The sequence below is a fragment of the Prinia subflava genome, chromosome 13 (genome assembly GCF_021018805.1).
Source record: "Prinia subflava isolate CZ2003 ecotype Zambia chromosome 13, Cam_Psub_1.2, whole genome shotgun sequence".
In the NCBI taxonomy this organism is placed as follows: Eukaryota; Metazoa; Chordata; class Aves; order Passeriformes; family Cisticolidae; genus Prinia; species Prinia subflava.
Window position 1 is genome coordinate 5,354,387 of NC_086259.1, and position 19,752 is coordinate 5,374,138.

General features: G+C 50.6%; 1 protein-coding gene across 1 annotated transcript in view; it reads left to right on the plus strand.

Annotated features, from left to right (window-relative positions):
* Positions 1-19,453, plus strand: part of HYDIN (HYDIN axonemal central pair apparatus protein) — a 32,393-nt gene extending 12,940 nt beyond the window's left edge. Inside the window, exons 15-30 of the mRNA XM_063410735.1 lie at positions 659-759; positions 2,004-2,139; positions 2,586-2,750; positions 4,931-5,083; positions 6,921-7,159; positions 7,493-7,748; positions 8,734-8,871; positions 9,039-9,182; positions 9,669-9,982; positions 10,133-10,373; positions 11,514-11,612; positions 12,299-12,508; positions 13,734-13,871; positions 15,358-15,529; positions 16,020-16,072; positions 16,771-19,453. Coding sequence (XP_063266805.1) covers positions 659-759; positions 2,004-2,139; positions 2,586-2,750; positions 4,931-5,083; positions 6,921-7,159; positions 7,493-7,748; positions 8,734-8,871; positions 9,039-9,182; positions 9,669-9,982; positions 10,133-10,373; positions 11,514-11,612; positions 12,299-12,508; positions 13,734-13,871; positions 15,358-15,529; positions 16,020-16,039 — 2,526 coding nt within the window. The 3' untranslated portion in view covers positions 16,040-16,072; positions 16,771-19,453. The remainder of the gene's footprint in view (positions 1-658; positions 760-2,003; positions 2,140-2,585; positions 2,751-4,930; positions 5,084-6,920; positions 7,160-7,492; positions 7,749-8,733; positions 8,872-9,038; positions 9,183-9,668; positions 9,983-10,132; positions 10,374-11,513; positions 11,613-12,298; positions 12,509-13,733; positions 13,872-15,357; positions 15,530-16,019; positions 16,073-16,770) is intronic.
* Positions 19,454-19,752: the final 299 nt, after the last annotated feature.

The following is a 19,752-nucleotide window of genomic DNA, read 5'->3' on the forward strand; positions in this document are numbered from 1 at the left end:
TGCCAGCTTGGAGCATCGTGTGAGTGAGAGGTCTGCACTACTGTGGGGCCTCTGTGAGCTGGGTTACTCGGGATGTTCCTGAAGGAGCACTGATTTGTTTCCAAAATCACAAGCTGAGATCAGGCACCAGATGGTCAAGTCCTGAAGCCATTCCTGTGTTTTTGAGAGCGATTTCTTAGACTGACAGTGGGCAGAGGAAACATGAAAACAGAAGGTTGTTGTTAAAGAGAGTGATATCATTGTAGAAAGCAGTTTTCTTCCTGGTCTCATTTCTTGTCTGCTGGGGAGCAGATGAGTTGCATTCACTGCAGGGATCTTCAGTGGAGACAGAAAATACTCTGCAATGAAATGCCCAACATGTGCTGGGCCACACTTTGCCCTCAGCTTCCTGCTGTAAAGCTGGACTCCTTCAAGACAACAGACTTCTGCACTTATGTTGTTGTAGTCAGGTGAAAAATTAGTCCCTTTAACAAATCTGATATTGCCAGAAGGCTTTTGTTGTTCCCGAAGACTGTGCTCTACTTATGAACCAGCAGAAGAATTAAGGCAAAATCCTCCCTTGTTCCACCATGGAACAAGAACTGGAGGACACCACACATGGGTGATGAGATTTTGGGAGTGAGCAAATGCTTGCTGCACTTCTTTTCTCTTCTACCAGGTCACCCTGTGTTCCAACACTGTCAAAGACTACAAGCTGGAGCTGGTGGTGGACGTGGATGGTGTTGGCAAGAAGGTGTTGGCACTGACCCTCACAGCCAGGTACCAGTGCTTTTCTTGCAGCTGCTTGCCTTTCCTCCAGCATGCTGCCTGGCTGCAGCTCCAAAGGAGGAGTGTTGCTGAGTGAGCTGGATCTGCCCATCTACACATAGGAACAGTGCTAGGAAAGCAGCCCATGGTGAGATGCCCTCCCTGCTCACAGCCAGGCATGGCCCTAGGCCTTCTTCTAAAGGGAGCAGGAATAACATTAATTGTTGGCCTGGGGTTTGGTGCTTGAGAGGTAACAGATTTCCCAAGGATTGCCTGTCCTTCTTCCTGCAAGAGGTGAACTTGTGCTGGGTTGTGACCGCCCTGCAGCATTGGCTTGGGACACAGTGAGCAGCCTGCTGAGAGCTGGGGTCTGCTTCACTTCAGCAGTGCATGTGCAGTGAGGAAGAGGCTCGTGGCAGGAGTGGGAAGGGCAAAAGGTCTTATGAAGAGGAATATAGTCTTTGATGTGGCGGGTCAGCTCAGGTTTTGCTGCTTCCCTCTGGCTCTTTTGAGTAACATTCTCAGAGTTGAGGCCAAAAGTTGTTCTTGCTGCAGCAGAATTCCATCTTGCTATGCTGCTCTGGGTGTCAGTATGAAGACAAGAGGGATGCAGTTCCCTGGTGCTTGTTCCCTCTCCCAGGCAGAGCCATCCAGTCAGAGCCTGGGCTGCAGTTTTGTCAAGCAAGTGCAAATGGGGACAGTCAGTGTAGAGATGTGTGGGGTGAAGACTCAGGGGAGCTGTAGGAACTGGAGGAAGTTGATCACCCACTCTGTAGGCCCTTATGCCCTCCACTGCTGGAAGAGATGACTCAGTTTTCAGGCAGGACAACAGTGCAGTAGGAGAAACGAGAGTCATTTTCCCTTCTACACTGGAGTCCTGTGTTCCTTGAGCCCTTGTGGGCACTGGTCCTCATTGGAAAGGCTCCCCCAGAGCTCATGGACAACTAGGACTGTTACAGGAGTCCTTGCAAGTGTCCTTGGGCAAAGAAGGGACAAAACTGCTAAGACAGCTCTGGAACAGGGCACATGCTCTGCCTGGGCAGTTGGAAGCCTCTGCAGAGCGAAGCCTCAGGGTTTGCCCCTCCTTGACAAGAGGTGTTTGAGTGAAAAGAAGTTAAAGGAGATTTATCACTGTAGGACTGTTAAATCTCTATTTGATCTGACAAATGTCTCATGCTCCATTCCATGCTCTTCAAGGACAAAAGTTCTCAACGTCTCAGTTTCTCTAATTCCCTTGGGGTCATTTCTCTGCCCAGATGCATCGTTCCTCCCCTGAGAGTGCTCAGCCCTGTCGTGATGTTCGGGCACTGCTGTCTGACGGTCCCCTCCGACGAGAAGCTGACCCTTGTGAACGACAGCGACTTTCCTGGCTGCTACTGTCTTCTCCCTCAGGTTTGGCCTTGCATCCGCCTCCACCTCAAATGTTACTGAGGGGATTATTAGGGGAATAAAAGGGTTTGGATAAGACCTTGCTGGTTTCTATTCAAACCTAAAGGTTTTCTGGGAACAGGCACCTGAATACAAACTTTGGGAAGCAGTTTGAAGTCTTGAGGAAGATGTTTATATTCTAGTCTTTGACTTGTCTTCAAGTCAAAAGCGCTTAGAGGGCAGTGAAAATCTGATGCAAGGAGCCTGTCAGCACAGAAGTGGATGTCTGTGGATACAGCAGCTTTTGGACCCCTGGGGAGGCTCAGCACCCACACCTTGCATCTTCTTCTTTGCCTTTTTGCTTTCTCCTGAGAATTTTTACAAGAGTGTGTGAGTTGCTCTGGTGGTAGATGTTAAGAAGGTTAAAGTTTGCTCCGTTCTGAAGTTGCTTTTGGTCCTGTCCCTTCTAGGAACACAAGGAGAAGGCTGCTGCATGGTACTCCAGCTCTGTGCCAGCTGGGATCATCGAGGCTCACAGCTCAGTGGAGATCCCAGTTACACTCGAGGCCCAGTCACTGGGGGAGTGCAGCGTCACTGCTGAGCTCGCCGTGTTTGGGAGAGCAGGATCGCCGCTGGTGAGAGCCAGGGGAGATGTGTGCCAAGGGGGTGTCAGGTGTACAGGGATTCTTCAGCAACTTGTGATATCTGGCTGGTGTGGACAAGGACAGAAGGCACTGGTGGCATAAGCAGCAGCTTCTGCATAGAAAAGAGGAAAGAAGGAAGCCTCATGGAGGGCAATCTCAATGCCTGACCCAGCATACAGTAACAAATCTGGGAGATGGGATAACAGCCCAGTCTGAAACCCGGAGCAGTCCCTGGGTCTCTCGCTCTGCCATGTTTTCAGACGAGATGCTGCTTCATTACAGCTGTTCAGGATCACACAGGGACATCCCTGAATCCTGCTAAAGCAAGCTCTGTGTACAAGACCACACTGAAGGAATCTTTTGTGCAGAGCTGGATTGAGGCTTCTCTGAAAGCCAGGTCCCTCAGATCTGAGAAATATCCATCACATCTCCTCAACAAAAGCCCAGCCAAAAATACACCAATGTCCACACTACTTTCATCTGGAGCACAGACTTGGCTTGCTTTTTTCCACCAAGTTTGGAAATGGACGAGGCAAGCAATTCCTGACCTAAAGCCTCCTAAAAGAGGATTCTGAAGATGCTAAAGATGATTCTAAGGATTCTAAAGAAGATTCTAAGAGAGCTCCGAAAAGAGGCACATGTCATAACAGCAAGAAGGACTACAAACTATCAGCCCTGTCTGGCAGCCATGGGTGCTCTTCACCCCTAAATAGTCTGATTTGTGACGTTCCCAGCCCACCAAAGCCAGCAGTGCTGCAGGATGTGGGGGTGTGCATGTAGCAATAACACTGAGGACAAAGTTGCCCTCTGCTTTTATTCTTGTTCCTGTGTGTGGCATTGCCTGCAATGCTGGTGAACAGGGCTTTTCTTGTCCATTTTAAGAATGCTGTACATGAAGGGTTTGTGCCTTTTTATAAGCCTTTTCCTCAGTGAGGACATATCCCACTGTTACACGCTAACTGAAGGCAGGCCAGGCATCCTCCAGGTGCTGTTGTGCTCTCCTCCAAAGGGCTCTGCCCTGCCTTTGCTGCTTCTGCCCCACTGTCACCTGCAAGCAAAGCCAGCTGGTGAGGCACAGCTCCTGCCTCCAGCTTCTCCTCCCAGGGAGCCTTGGGCAGCATCAGCCAGGCTGCAGCCCCCTGGGCCTCCCTTCTCCCAGAGGGAAAAATCCATCACCATGCAGGGCTTTACTTCCTTTTTCCTGAGGTACCAGTCATGTCTGGCTCTTCTTTGCGCAGTCATGTATGTCCCAAAGGGGTGTGCATTTCTGGATGCTGCTCCTGCTGACTGAAGGGAATTCTGGCAGCTGTCAATGCCATTCCCTCAAGTCAGACATCACTGAAGGTTTGCCATCATGGAGGCTGGTTGCTTCTGTACTCAAATCATACTTCAAGCCCTCCAGTGTTGGGAGTGTTATGCATTCGAGTCCTCTGTAAGAGTTGGGGTGTTTAGGACCACTGAAATACAGCAAGACTGAATAAATTGTCCTGGTTTCCAGTGGTGTGAGCAGGTAGTTTAGCAAAGGGATGCATGTTCCTTGTCCCACTGTCTGTGCCAGCTCTGCAAGAACAAGCCTTTTGAGTTTCAGACTATTTTTAAGTCAGTTCAGACTTTTCTTTTAAGAAAAAATACAGCTTGAATGATGCAATTACTAATTAATGCCCCTTTCTCCTCTATATGAGGAATACAGACAGGCACAAATTGAAGGCAGCTAACTTGCCTCATCTCTACTCTGAAGTGCCTGCTTTGCTTCTGACTTGTGCTGGTTTCACAAGTGCAGCTTTGTGAAAGGGAAAGAGCTTAGTGTTCATCAAGGATGGCTGTGCAGCAGCAGAAGTTGGGGAGGTGGTTTGGGGCAAGGTGGAGCAGTGAATGAAGCAGGCAGGAGGCAGAGGAAATAGCCATTGCCTATGGAGGAAGGAGGATGTGTGAAGAGGCAAGCATGGCAAACAGCAGTTTGTGTCCCCTGATAATGGGAGCTTGTGGCTTTCAGCTGGGACCTCTGCAGACCCCACACTTGCTCCAGGCCTTCTGTTTCAGTCAACATCACTGACAACTTCAAACGGCCAAAATTATCCCCAGTCTAGGAATGCTCTTAGAGCTGGCTAAGTTTTTAAAACTCTCCTTTTTGAGTCGTTTTTTTGTTCTTTCCTACCTTCTCCATGGAACAGGAAATCCACTTAGAGTGCATTAGCCACGGCCCCGTTGTCTGTGTCGATCGGAGGAAGATAAACTTTGGCACTATCCCAGTCTTAGAAGATAGGTGCAGACCTGTCCATGTCTCCAATCACAGTGACATTGCTGCAACCTTCTGGGCAGAGATGGTAAGTGTCTGTGGGGCTGGGTTCCAGGGAAAAGGGCTGCTTAGTGACAGCCCTTGACTTGTTGTATGCAATGTTTCTGTGGTGTTCTGTGTGAGTGGAAGCAAGAGATTCCATCTGAGTACGAGCAAGAGGAGCCAGGATGTCAGGCACACCTCTGTGAAATAGTGTGCAGAGAGGCTGGAGCACAAATGAGTCTGCATCATGTTTGCAAGTTCTCTCTTTATTTTCTGGAAGAGATTTAGCTGGGCAAGTCATGTTTTCAGAGCTTTGAGATCGAGAGAAGCCTGTGGCCCTTTGCTCCTGGGAGGGCCTGGATTTCCCCATGGATTCCCCATTCCATTTGCATTTGCTTTGTGCCAAACTTCTGGTAATGGCAGAAACCAGGGCACGAGATCTGCCCTCAGACTGCTCAGGGAAGGCAAGTCTCACAACTGCTGTGAGTCAAACCAGCAGGGATGTTGCACACCAATGCACCTGGGAGGGCTGTGCACGCCCAGAGCCTGTGGTCTCTGTAGCATTGCAGAATATCTCTGGAGACCACCTGCAGAGGAAGGTTGTTTCATTCGTGGAGGTTACTTAGGGGGACAAGCTGCAGGGCTGGAGCTGGAGCTCCTCCTCTGGCAGGAAGGGGACCTGGCTTGGGGCTGAGTGGGATGTGCTCCCTGCTGGAGGGGGCATCTGGGAGAGGCTTGAAAACAGCTTTGAAAGGAGATTTGATATTTCTCTATATTGGCTGGGTCCAACTTCTGGAGCCGGTTCAAGCCAAGCCTGACACTGTGGATTTGTTTGTGTTTGTGGGTGTTGTGTGAGAGTCCAGGCTCAGCCTCCTGGACCAAGGAGGAATGGAGTGAATTTTCCTCTTCCTGCTTTTCCAGCTGTTTAGGAGATAAATGTAACCCCAAAGCAGGGGATTGCCAGGGCAGCTTTCCCTGACTCCACAATGAAATTCTGCTTTCAGCCTCTGCAGGGAGCTGTGCACCTTGGCTGGGTGGGCCTGGCATGTAAAGGGTGGGCTTCACATGCTCCTACCAGGGCCTGACCTGCAGAGCTGTGCCTGCACAGCTGGGCTGGTGCAAGGCCTTTCCTCCCTCCCCAGGGCAGCTGCAGCTCTCTTGCCCCATCTATAGAGGGAGGTCCATGAGAAACCAGAGAATGAGAACACTTAGGAAGGCCATGCCATGCCCAGAGGGCGTATCTTGCAGGTTTTGTTCTGTGTCCTGCTTTCCTGCCCTGCTCTAAGGACATAGAGCTGGCTTTTCCAAAGCAGAGGGCACTGGGGCAGCTCTCTACAGCTGATGATCAGTGGGAAGGGAGGGCCTCAGTCCTTCAGGGGCTGCTGAGAGGCACTGACGGCCCCTTGGGAAAGGAGACTCTGGGGTTTTGCTCAGCTGCCTTTGCAGAGTTATTCCTCAGGCTCTCAGCAGTGTCCTCCAGCTGTGTGGCTGCTGGGCTGGGATTTGAGCAGTCCTGGCTTCCTCCGGCCTTGAGCCTCTGTGCAGACCCAGCTCTGCTGTTGGGAAGCCAGGAGAGAGTAAAGAGCTTCCCTTGGCAAGCACTGCCAAGAGAGCCAGGAGGGCGAATAACCTTCTCCTGAGGAGGAGCATCCCTTGCGTTGAGCAAAACGGGGCTAATGACCTGAGCCTGTTAAAGGAAGGTAAAATACTCCTTGTAGAAGCTCTTGGAGAGTTGCTGCTGCCAGACACCACAGCTTACACTTAGGGAAATTAAACTTCTGTGGTTTTTACAATCCTCTCCTTAGCCTTTCTGTTTTCTGCACCTCACAGCAGAGCAGGGTCCATGGGTTCCATCCTAAGTTTGTGTTTGGCTTGTCTTACAGGCTGGGAAACGCTCACGCTGGAGGATTGAGCCAAGTAAAGGAGTGATCCCCCCTCATACTGAGGTGTCTGTGGCTGTCATAGCCAACGTGAATGACACCAGGAAATTTCAGGATGAGGTGCAGGTGTTCATTGAGAACAGCCATACGTTCGTCATCTCTGTCCAGGCTGTGGGCACTGGCACCACCATTGTCACTGATAAACCTTTCGCTCCGGCCCTTGACTTGAAGTACCGGTTCAGGTAGGAGACTCTCAGCTTCCACTTCTCCTGTGGGTTGTGCAAGGAACAATTTTTCCATAGTCCTTCAGGCTAGCTCTTCTCCAATACTCAAGGCCCCAGCTCTGTTTCCCTGAAGCCACAGGAATTCCTTTAGAAATATGTCACCTGAGAGTCACTGGATATCCTGGAAAGCCACAGACACGGAAAAGCTGAAAGAGCTGGCAGGGCTGAAGCTTTGAGCTGGGGCAGCCTTTTGATGGAGGTTTGAATGCAGAGCAGTCAGGGAATGCCACCAGAGAGACCACAGGGAAACAGCAGCTCCCATGGCATTTTCCATCTCTGCTTCTCTTGTAGCTGCACTCCGTGCCGCTATGAGTTCCAGCTGACCAACAAAGGCCAGCGCCTCCAGCGGCTCTGCTGGAGCACGGAAGGTTTCCGCATCTTCCGGCGGCGCGCTCGTCCTCCTGGCCCGGCTGGCACCAGGAGTGGGGAGGATTCCCAGAGGCCCAGACCTGGCAGCCCCGTGTTCAAGCTGCGGCCGTCGCACATGGACCTGAGGCCAGGCCAGAGTGTGGAGATGGTGCTGGAAGGCTGCTCCAGCACTGCCCAGGTGAGGCCCCTGCCAAGGGCTGAGCCTTCCCTATAGATCCCCTCCACTGCGGCAGCGGATCTATAGGGATAGATCCTATCCCTATAGGATAGGATCTGCAGCCTATCCTCTGCAGCCCCCTGACGTTTGTCTGGGAGAAGGAGCAAGTGACTTCAGGAAACTGGTTTAAGGCCAGTTGCTTTCCCTGCTGGCCACCAGCAGTTGCTAAGGCTCTTTTGTGTTTCCATGGCTCCCATAAACCAAACTTGCTGGTCCCAAAATACAGGCTGAAGGAAGTATTGCTCCTTTGACCAAACGGGTTAGCAGTGTCATGTGCTGAGGCAGAAAGGAAGAGCAGAGAAAAGAAGTTGCACCTAGATTAGAAGCCTGGGCAGGAAGTAAATTAAACTACTGTCAAGCGGTTTTCTGAGGGAAGCAGGCAGTAAAACAAAAGCCCTGTGAATGGCAGGAGTGCCTGGGAGCAGCATGGGCAGAGGGCTGGTCTAGCCCTGAGTCCTGGAGGGGGAAAACCCAGTGGGCCATGTCCATCCAGGCAGGAAACTGTTCCCAGGGCTCATTCTCATTAAGAAATGGACTTTGGTCAACTTCCCTTTTACTGCTCGCCCCAGTCTCTCAGCCAGCCCCGGTGTCCCAGGGGCAGCCAGGTTTTGCTGCACCCATGGAGAGCAACTCAGAGGGGGAGATTTTAGCAGAGTCTTGGGATGTTCTCCTACCTGGACCTTTCTTTCCAGGGGAAATGAAACTCTGCAGAGAAGCTGCCAGCTAAATCTGGTATGCCTTCCCTGGCTCCGGGATCCCTGGGCACAGATATTTAGAATAAATGGGCAGCAGGACAGAAAGAGAAGAGAGCTACTGAGGAGAGCAGAGACTAATTAGAGTCCCTAATAAAAAGGGACAGGAATAGAGCCCATGGGTGGGTGGAAGGCCAGTGTGGGGGGTTTGGCCTGCCAGCACACACTGGGTGACAAGTGAATCTTGCATGCAGGAGGTGAAGGAGAGGCTGCTGTGTGATGCAATGGTGGGGAAAACAAAGAAACGTATCATGCACGTGGACATCACCTGCAAGTTCATTTGCCCCGTTGTGCAAATCTCTTCCAGAACGATCACTTTCCGTGTGGTAAAGGTAAGTCTCTGGATTGCATCCTGCCATTTAAAGGTGTAACTCTTAAATTGGCTGGAAGGAAATAGAAATATATGCACTTCTGGGGTTGAAAAATGTGAAATTCACTGGAAAGGGAAGGAGGTCTATGGCCACTTGAGGCTGTTTTCCCTTGTCTCCTGTTTCTGCAGAAACCTAGTGATGTCCTGACACTGCAGTACCAGCCTGTGTCTTTAAAAAACACCTGCTCACTGCCCTTCAGCATTGTGCTGAACTTGGAGAAGCCATTCCTAATCTGCAGTGTGGACCAGCAGCCCCTCCCTGCCCATTCCATGGTGAGCCTCTGTGGGCTTGTTTGGTGGGCTTTGAAGAGGAGGGATGTGGTGGAGCTCTTGTGTTGGGAGGTCCTCGAGTTGAGAGGTTTATTCTGTAGTGTCAGCAGTGGATTGGCCTGAGCTGCACCAGCAGAGCTGCTGAAGGAATCAGAATCTTACCTGAGCTGGTAACATCCATGCTGGCTCTAACACTGGAGGAGAGGGGAGCAGGAAAGCAGATTGGGGCAAGCCATGCAGTAAAGGTGTCTCCTGGAAAGCATCCCAGCTCTCCAGCAGCCACCCCCTTGTACTGCTGCTGAGCACAAAAACGTGAGCCTGAGAGAATCTCAGAGCAGAGTGTGGTGTCTGCAGACAGATCCTCACTAAACAAATGATGGTGAACTGAGAAGCCCACGCTGGGGTCACACTTTGAACGTTTACTGCTTCCTGCTGTCAGGCCCTGGGACTCCATCACAAAGGTGATTAACGCTTTTCATCTCCTTACAGCCTGTGACCCTGGATGTAGGGGAGGAACTTCACCTCTTCATCCAGTTTAACCCAGCTTATGAGAAGGACCTGCACAGCAGGGTGGTACAGGAGACTCTCGGGATACGCTTCATGGAGCATCCTCATGTGGAGCGGATCCCTGTTCGGGGAGAAGTCTACTTCCCCAATCTCCGTTTGGAGACCAAGGCCGTGGACTTTGGCTGCATCATAAACGACACTCAACACATGCTGTACATGGAGATGACCAACTGCAGCCCAATTCCTGTCCAGTACCACTGGTCATTCCTGACAGACAGCCAGGTGAACACCATAAGGTATGTGCATCATCCCTGTGCTGCTCTGAGCATGGACCTGCTCCAGCACAGCAGCACTCAGCCAGGGGCTGCATCCCACTGAGGAGCTGCTCTTGCACGCATCTCTCTCTCCCACTACAGGCCCACAGTCACAGCTATGTTATTTTCCAGGTTCAGGCCTCAACCACCCAAATTCGAATGGCAGTCATCAAAGACTGAAACTGTGCAGGAGTCAAGTGAAAACTCACAAACAATACAGGATCCTGCCCAGGAGGATCCTGCCCAGGAGGCTCTCTCCCAGGAGAATCCTGCCCAGGAGAATTCTGATCAGGATGATTCTGATCAGGACGATTCTGACCTGGAGGATTCTGCCGAGCAGGCAGCAGATGCTGAGGACTCCCTGGAAGCAGAGGTAGATTTTCTTGTGCACCTACCACTTGCATTGCCTCCTCGGTTTGCCACCAAAAAGTCATGCTCGTGCCAGCCTCCCTTTTTGCTGCCCTTCTGTCCTGTGCCCTGAGAGTGGCAGCTGGACATGGGGTGTCTGGGGAGGGAGAAATAGGGAAATTTTGCTCAGAGAAGCCCCCTCAGATCCTACAGACCTGTGCCGAGTTTGGGATTTTTTGGCCTTATTTTCTTTACAATGTAAAATGAGGTCCTTATCTGCATCATGATGGGAAGACTTCCAGCTTCCTTTGTGTGTCAAGTCATGAAGAGTCCTGATCTCCATGTACCCCCTTCCCAACACAGCTAGAGCACTCCCATCTCTGCCTTCACCCAAAAGCTGGTATGGCAGTGACAGCTCTAGAGCTGTCTTCTAGAAAGCAAGACTTTGCAAAGTCACTGTCTCTTCCTCCAAACAAGGAAAAAGGCCTTTGATCTGCCAACTTGCCAACTTGGTGAACATTAGTGCTTTGGGGTGGGAAGTGGCCCCTTGTTCTGCATCATGGGGAACAGGGGCTGCTCATGGAGCAATAAAAAAAGAAAGATGTAAGGAAGCAGAAGAGTTTCTCAAAGCCCCAGTGTTGGCATTAAGTTTAAGGAGAGGGGTTGTACCTGCTCACACTCAATTACCAGTTGTTTTAATTCTGCACAGCTTTTCAGAATCAGGAGAACAAAGTCCTATAGATGCAACAAACGTGTGGCTGAATGTTTTCAGATAGAAGCATAAGACCATCTTTATTTCCTGGTTGTTGCCATGCATGCACAAATAAACCAGGGAAATTCAAGTGGCCAGTCTAGAATCCTGGAATGCTTTGGCTTGGAAGGGACTTTCAGAGATGATGTAGTTCCAACCCTCCCTGCCTGAGTGCTGGGGGCACCCAGTTCTCTCGTGCAAGTTTGATGTAGGAAGCACAGATGGAGCCCAGGTCTCATCTGTGGCTGGGCTTGGACCCACCCTTCACTGATGGCCTGGACATTTTCACCCTTGATTTGTGCCCAGCTCCCTTTTCAGCTGCTCCTGGTGTGCTGAGGTGGTGGAGCCTGCAGCAGAGTGACCTTGCTCAGACCAGCCTGGTGCTCACTGCAGCCCATGGTGCTTGTTTTCCAGGAGCTGTCATCCACTGCTCTGGAGCCTCAGAGCCCAGTGAGGATGAGGGGACTGAGGCAGTTCTCACAGATGGAGCAGCACAACGTGACAGTGCAGGAGGTAAGTGGGAATTTGTCTCACTTCCATGTTTCCAGGGTGGAATGCAGTTCTGTAGCCCCACTCCCATGGGTGGCCCTCAGCACTGCCCACTGAGGGGCCTCACATCCCTCCGAGCCCATCACAAAGCTCTGCTGAAGCAACTGGTCACTGCAGAGCCCATGTGGGACGTTTGATGGGGCTGTCCCAGGACGCTCCCTGTGCAGCACCTGTGGAGGGCATTGCTCCCATTTACCTCATCAGGTGGTTGACGGGAAATTTTTGTAGGAACTTTGGCTGTAGCAGCTTGAGAGAGCAGCACGTAAATCAGAGAGAGAGGGAAAAGCCTCAAAAGTCAGATGAGCCTTTCCCGCAGCTCCAGGGGCTCCCATCTCCAAGTCTCCTGTTTTTCTGAAGGCAGTAAGAAGTGTTTCCAAAGACAAGTTCTGCAGCAGAGAGAATTTCTTGCTGCCAGGAGCCATTTCATTACTTTACTGTAGTGTATACTCATGGATAAATGATTATGGAGAAGATTTCCCCATGGCCCCTCCACTGGCCAGTGGCACGCACACAGGGTGAGATGAGGGTGATTCTGGCTGTGGTTGGGGAATAGGCCCCTCCAGCTATGACTGTACTTTACTCCAAGACACAGCTGCTCTTCTGCATCCATTTCCACCCTCAACACCTCCATCTCTCCTCCCTCCCTCCAGGTTTTTGGTGTCCGTCCACTGTCGGGTGTGCTGCCCCCAGGAGAGAGCCAGCTGGTCGCCTTCACCTTCTTTGGCCACGCCAACATCGTGGCCCGTGTCACGGCGCTGTGCCACGTGCAGGGAGGCCCCACCTACCAGGTGGTGGTGACCGGGGAGGCCTCGTGCCCCAGCTACCAACTGGACGTGCAGGAGATTGACTGGGGGATGCAGGTACCGCAGGCTTCTCCTGGCACAGCTCCTCTTGCAATCATGGCCAGGGGGTTCCTGCCCACCTCGTTCCCAGGCTCTCTCCCCTTCCCAGCTCCTTTGTTCCTGGGGCTCAGAATACAACCTTGGAGAAATACGTCCGGCATCCAAGCTGGTTTAGAATGGCCATCTCCACCCCTCCCCTCCCTTCTCCCCTGGCCCAGGGACATCACCCTGTCCTCTTCAAGGCACCCATCACTGCCTCCTGGGGAAGACAAGGGTCCCAGAGAAGATGTCCAGAGTGACATGGCCCTGAGATATTCCTCCACTGATCTGCTCCTCAAGCTTGAGCTCCAAGGACATTCTCTTGTGTAATGCTCTTGCATGATCCACAAAAGAATCCAGGGAGGAAGCTGAGCCTTCAGTCACTTCAGTAGAGCATGTCCCAGAATAATCCCCCTTTGCTTCTTTCCAGCTAAAAGCCCACAGATATTTCCAGCTGCTGGGCCTGTCTGTGTTGCCCTGTGTGTCTCTCTTGCCACCTCTATGTTTCTTACCAATCTTTGCATGCAGGTGCCTTTTCTTCTGGAACGCCTCTCTTGGAAATGCACTAACTTGTAGATACAATTAAATGGGGACAGAGTCATGGAAGCAAAAGAAAACTGTTCATTAGAACCCATTCAGCTGAGCTGGGTGTGCATCTCCATCCAGAGAGCTGAGCACACACACCCTTCACCAAAATGGCTTCTTTTGTACCCTTTATACCTGTCAGGGTGGTCCCTGTCCCCTTTCCCATTGCATTCCTTGTCCCCTTTCCCAGGAACTTACATTCTCTCTGACCACCAACTTTTCTGTCCCCTCCCCTCTCATCCTACTTCCTTTTGGTTCAACCCCTTCCCTCTCCCAGCTCACAGCAACACCCAGCAAATCAACCTGAACAAATCCAAACCACCACCACCACCACCACCTAGAACCAACAACTTTCATTCTTTAACTTAACAACTCTTGGCTTCATCTCACACACCTCAGTGCCACCTCTTTTGTTTCTCCTGGCTGTTGGTGACCCCTCAGAGTGCAGAGGACCTGCGTCCCCTGGTTCATTTATTGCTGGTCCCTGCATGGTTCTACCACCTCTCTGTAGTTGTGTGGTTGAATTGTGGCTGTTTGCTTTCAAGGCCATGGAAGAGGAAGGAGATTCCCAGCATCAGGCCTGTATCTGTAACTTCCCCCTGCTCTATCCTCTCTCCAGGTGCACACCAAAGTCCTCAAGGCAAAGGTCACCCTGCGGAACACCGGGCTTCTGGAATTCCCCTTCGTGGTGCCAAACTCCGGCACTGGCGCTGCAGCAAAGCCTCCGCCTGCTGTGCCCGTGGTCGTACCCACCAAAGTGAGTAGCACAAGCCATTGGCTCTGGCCCTGTGTCAGGTGGCCCAGGAGAGCATTAAAGGAAAAAAGGAAGGCGAGAAGAGGGAAAAACGTGGGGGGAGAAACTCCAAACCCAGCCCTGAGGGACAGGGCTCTAGGCATTTGCTGCTGGGGGCAGAGAGGTCAAGCAAGTGCTCACCTACTGGACTCCCCCATGACCTGCACTGGCAGGTACCACTGACCAGAGGCACGAGTGCTGAGCTCTCTGGCTGTGCTGATACTGGAGTTGTGTGCTGCTGCCTCTTCTGAGGGTCACTTTATTCCTTGTCCCTGCCTCCCTGCTGCCAGCACTAAGCAGCATTGACATATTCCTTGCTTGGGCTTGAAGCTCCTTTGCCAGAAAGGCCTCTGTGCTGGTGCCTCCCTCCTGCAGCTTTGCCTCTCTGCAGGAGCTTTGTGGGGCAGTGAGAGGGGACCAGGGAGGAGCAGGGCTGAAAGAGCAAGAAGAGTTTGCAGCATCCCACCATCCTAGTTTCTCAGACCTGCCTGGATGTCTTGGAGCTTTAGCAGCATTCCTGTCTTTGGAATGGGAAGGGGAAGCCAAATGTCTTTCCCATGATTTCCTGTGTGTCTCGTGCAAGGGATGACGCCGGTGCCTCCTCCTGCCAGCCTCTGCACACACAGCTCTGCCTGGGCCCTGCAGGCAGCTGCTGTAGCAGCATCCTGGCAGCTTGGCCGGGCTCCCTTTGGCTGCAGCCGTGCTGGGGCAGGGTTTGTCCTACTCAGCTGCTTCTCTCTGCACTGGGGACAGGAATGGGGAGCGAGGGTCCAGCCCGGTGTGCAGGGGCAAGCCAAGGAAAGCTGCAGCTGTGTCCTGTCACCCAGAGCCCTGATTTCCTTCAACCTCGCTGGGGTGAGCCCAGCCTGGGCATTGGACAGCACTTCTGGAAGCCCAGAGAGGAGCATGGCCCTTCCTTCCCTCCCTCTCATCCCCAGATCTCATCCTAGTCTCTGCTCCTGCATTTCCAGAGATGGATGTTTGCAAGCAACCAGGAGTCAGGAAGGTGTAACCACAGAGGCAGAAGGTGTGGGTGTTGGGATCAATAATAAGGGATCAGGCCCTTTGACACCAGCCTGGAATTGCTGATGTGCTGTGACAGGAGCTGCTGGCCCTCTGAGAGTGCAGGCACTTCACTCCTTTTCCACTGAGCCTGGCAAAAGAGCCTTTCATTGTTGAGCATGGCCCTTGCTGGCAGAGGGCAAATGCCACAGGCAGCAGAGCTGTGCTCACATCAGGCTGTGCTGGGGCTGCAGCCCTGGGAGACCTCAGGAGGTCACACTGCACCCCAGGGCTGGAGGTGCAAGCCTCTGGGCACAAGGAAGGTTGAAAATGATGTGGTGTGATGGTTTCTTCTGCATGAGAACCTGTCTTCTCAGCCTGTCTGCCCCCTGAGCCATCCCTCATCAAACCTTTGATGCAGTCCCTTCCTCCTCTCCTGTCCTTGCAGGGCTCCATTGCACCTGGCCAACAGCAGGTGTTGGAAGTCTATTATGTGCCAGGAGAGCTGGGAGTCTTCCGCAGGACTTTCCAGGTCCAGGTGGCTTCTCTGGATCCAGTAGAAATCGTCCTGAAAGGAGAGGGAATCTCTCCTGGGACCACCGATGACCCACCCTGGACAGGTGAGCACTGGCTGTCCTCTTCCAGGAGGATCCCCTGTTTCTTCCCCTTCCATCATGCATCAGGCAGCTCACACCCATCTCCACCAAGTGTGGAAGTTGCAGGGCTGCCAGACCAGCACTTTGGCCTCTCTGCTTGCTTCCTGAGTTTTGAGCGGTTGAGCCCATTACGGCTTTCTCCCAGGAATCATCCTGCACTTGTTGCCAGCAGGATTTGTTGGAGGCCTGGAAATAGGATGGCTTGGCAAAAAAGCTTGGGAAAGCTGTAAGAGAGGCTGGCAGGGCTTTTGGCAGGCTTGGATTTGCATGACATTGCAGGGATCCCATGTGAGGTGGAAGATAAGTGACAGTGAACACAAGGATTCAGAGAGAAGCAGCAGCATCCATTGTGTCTGGGAGAGGCCAGTGTTGGGGAAGGGGGACTTCTCAGCTTAAATGGGATTGGCAATGTGTCTAGTCTTCTATTTATGGATATTGTTTTCTTTCACAAAAGGTGGAGATACTGCAAAATGAAGAAAAAGTCCTGGAGGAAGAAGAAAAGGAGGGGTATGGATCATTTTATCTGCCTTTATATGTGGTCATGGGGTCATTGATGGACTCACTGACGGACTCACTGATGATCATGGCTGAACAACAGGCTCATGTCCAACATCTGCAGGGCCTCTTCAGCTGAGGGGCTCCCCCAGCAGCATGCTGGGTCTGGTGGAAGAGGTGGAGGGTTATTCCCAGTTGGGAAATTGGAGGAGTAGCAGCTGTGCTCCCTCTCAAAGTTGCCAAAGTCACTTGTGGCCAGCCCATCCTCCATACTTTGATATGAGCTCATGGATATGAGCTCTCAGATAGATACTGCCAGCATCAGATGATAAGATTGCTGGGCCACTTGCTGAATTTGGAGAGCTTGTGGTGTGTCCTTTTGGATGACTGAGAGAGAGATTTGTTTTTAAGTTTTTATACCTATAAAGTGAACAGAACATTCAGAGTCAGTGAAGGGCCAAGCACCAGCAAACTCTTCTTCATTTGCTGGGTAAATGGCAAAAAGGACAACTGAACTGGTGAACTTTGTGATTTCCAAATGGCCTGATTAAAGATAGACCTCATTTACTTTTCTTATTGCTGTGTGATTCCATGAAACATTTCTCTCCTGTTATGAAATACAGACATGAAGCAGAAACAACTGTTATTAAGGGAAAAAACAACTTTGTTTCTATACCTGTATGATGGGAATGATTTGATTTCTTCTCCAGTGATACTGTCAACCTTGAGAATTCAGCTGAGGATGAAAGAATATCCATATATCCTTCAGAAGACAAACCCTGAGAGATAAGAACCTCGAGGATTTGCATTGGCACAGCTTGTTATCAATAAAGCAGGCAAAATAATGTCTTCTGTGAAGAAATCTGTGAATGCTGAGCTCTCTAGCCAGGCATGATGCAAATTTCATGAGCTCCTGTGCACTCTTCCTCTTCTCCCAGATGAAGCTTTTCAGGACAGAGAAGTGGATTCTGTCCACCTCTGTGAAGCACCTGGAGGTTTTATGGCCAGCCTTAAGCACTACTTGAAGTCCCACCATGTCCCTTCCCACTGGAATTGGATAGCTAATACTCTAAACCCATCTCATGAAGCCAGTGGATGATGGTCTGACAGCAAATACTTTCTCTTGGTGCTGCCTTGGGCCAGGTAACTCTGGGGATTGTGGCAGACTCGTAGAGAGAAGACTCTTGGTCTGTGTGAGATGTATGACACTGATTATGTGGATCATTATGACTAAACTTACTGCTACTACAGTATCTAAATATTGTCAATGCAGTATAAAATATCAGCAGGTCTAAAGGGCTATAAAATAAGCAGGTTTGGCTAGAAACCCACAGGTTTACCATCTTTGGCAATGCAGAACTCACTGCGACAAAGCAACAAAGCACCTATAGAGGTACTTCAGGATTTTATCTCTGGAGATGACTGGATCTTAGCTGCAGTCAGAGGCACCAGGAAGCCAGCTAGGGCATGCAAGGAGCTCAAATGACACACGGGGAGGGTGGCACGAGCCTTTCAGCATTTGCTCCTTGCCAGGTGCAAGGGAACCCTGGCAAGACCTGGCTTGATGCTGCAGCTCTTCCTCTATCTTCTGGATACCATCTCATCAGTAATGGGATCTCAAAGTCCAGGAGAGCAGCCTCCGTGAGGTGCAATTTATATGCTGTAGCAGTTTAAATGAAGTAGTTGTCATGACAACTCAATTAACTAAATAAAATATTTGTAAGCAGCTGCAGCTCATGTGCTCTGCATCACCTTTACTTCCACACGGATCATTTGGAGTGCATGTGCCAGTGAGTCTGCCCCTCAGCTCTCTGCCTCTCCTCCTCCCCTCCCAGCCAGGGAAGATGAGGTACAAGGCAGTACTGCTCACTCAGCTGGGTTCTGGCACGTGTGTAGCTGCTTCTGGCAGTGCAGAAACCCAGATCAAGTCGTTCTCATCTTCTTCCCACTCTGACCCATTCTCCCCGTGAGGTCACCTTTCAGGAACTGTGTTTTAGCTCTGCTCTAATTAAAGGAGAGTTTGTAGATAAATACACATAGATCTGCTTGCCCACGAAATGTCTTTTTATACAGAGAACTAGGACAATCAGATATGACAGCCAGCCTGAGGCTGTCTTCAGATCGGCAGGTTTTGGCCATGCACGCTCATTTAGAAATAGGCACCACAGCAACTGAAGTTACCCGTGTAGCTTCACTCACCCAAGAGCTGTGGAGTAGCTGACAGCTCTAAGTTAATGCTTAGGTCACAAGGAAGTTTTAATTGCCTTCACTGCAAAAGGAATGTAATGTTTCTTCAGAAAAGAAGAACTCTTCCAATACCTCCCTCAAAACACAAAGCACAAAGGAACAGAAGAGATAAAAAAGAAGGGTTCCTTGTTAGAAAGTTGTTGAGCTTACTGCAGGTTGAGGCCCTAAGTACCACAGAAACTACAGACAACATCCACCTGCAACCATCAAGCAGCAATAGCCTTTTTCATGGTTGACAGCATCTATTTTCATCTTCATCTCTCTCAGAAGATACTGGGAGAGACTTGGCAATGGCAATAAATGGAGCTCAGGTTAAGTTAGGTGTTAGAGATGAGTAATAAGACGGTTGGCTCTCACAGTTAAGGGATAAATACTATGTGTATGTTAGAAGAAGGTTTGTAGATGTATTTGAGTTACCTTTTTTTTGTATATTCTCCCCAATGTCCTCTTTCCCTTTCCCCTCATCTTGTCACTGGTTGGGGTATCTGGGGGAGGGCAGGCTCCTTACAGGAGCTCGGCATGGCAACACCTGACCTCAATCAAGTACGAAAGTGATCTCTACCAGTGAACAGCAGAGAAGTTGACTGACAAGAGTTTGGGAGAGGCCAAGGGTATAAAAAAGCAGAACATCATTTTTGTAGATGAGCACGTGGCTGCTAGTCACGGAGAGTCCCAGTGCTGCTCTTTCTCCTTGTTCAGTCTTTTGTTGTATTTTGTTAAGGCTTAGGAAACCTTTGAATTTTTTAAAAGTGAGTGTCGTGTCTCACATTAGGCATAAACCAGAAGGAAGATAGATGAGAAATAACACAGCGAAAAGGCACGCAATCTGAACAGAGAACTTCACAGACTTTAACTGTGAGCACTGCCATTGTTACTTTCTTCCTTGTCATAGCCTGCTAGTGCCCAGAATGATTTTTGATCCTGAAAGAAGCATCTGATCTGTAATGAAGTCCTGTTTAGACTAAGGAAACGTTTAGGGAAACTACATTTGAATTTCAAGGAGACTCAAATGGCCCTTGTCTGGTTTGTGTTACTCTGTGCAGAAGAGTTTGCCCTCTTTGATAGAAAACGATAAAGAATATAATGTGTAATCCCATTCAGGAGAGCAGTTCAGTCACTTACTTTTGTCCTTCTTGGCTTTTGTGGTTTTTCAAGGAGATGTAAGTTCATGCCTAAAATTAAAGCCTAACTTTTTGTCCTAGTTGCTTTGGTTTGGTTTAGTTTTTTTGTTTGGTTTTTTTTTTTGTTTGTTTTTGTTGGGGGGGGGGGGGGGTGGTGTTGGGGTTTTGTTTTGTTTTGTTGTTTTTTCTCAAGTCCCTAGTGATTCAACCCGTAAAGTTTTGAACAGTCTGGATCTGTGGCCTTAGCTGGCATTGCCGGGAGGGCGCACAGCGCTGCTTTCCCGGGAAGGATCGCGCCGCTCGGAGCCCCCCGGTACCTGCATG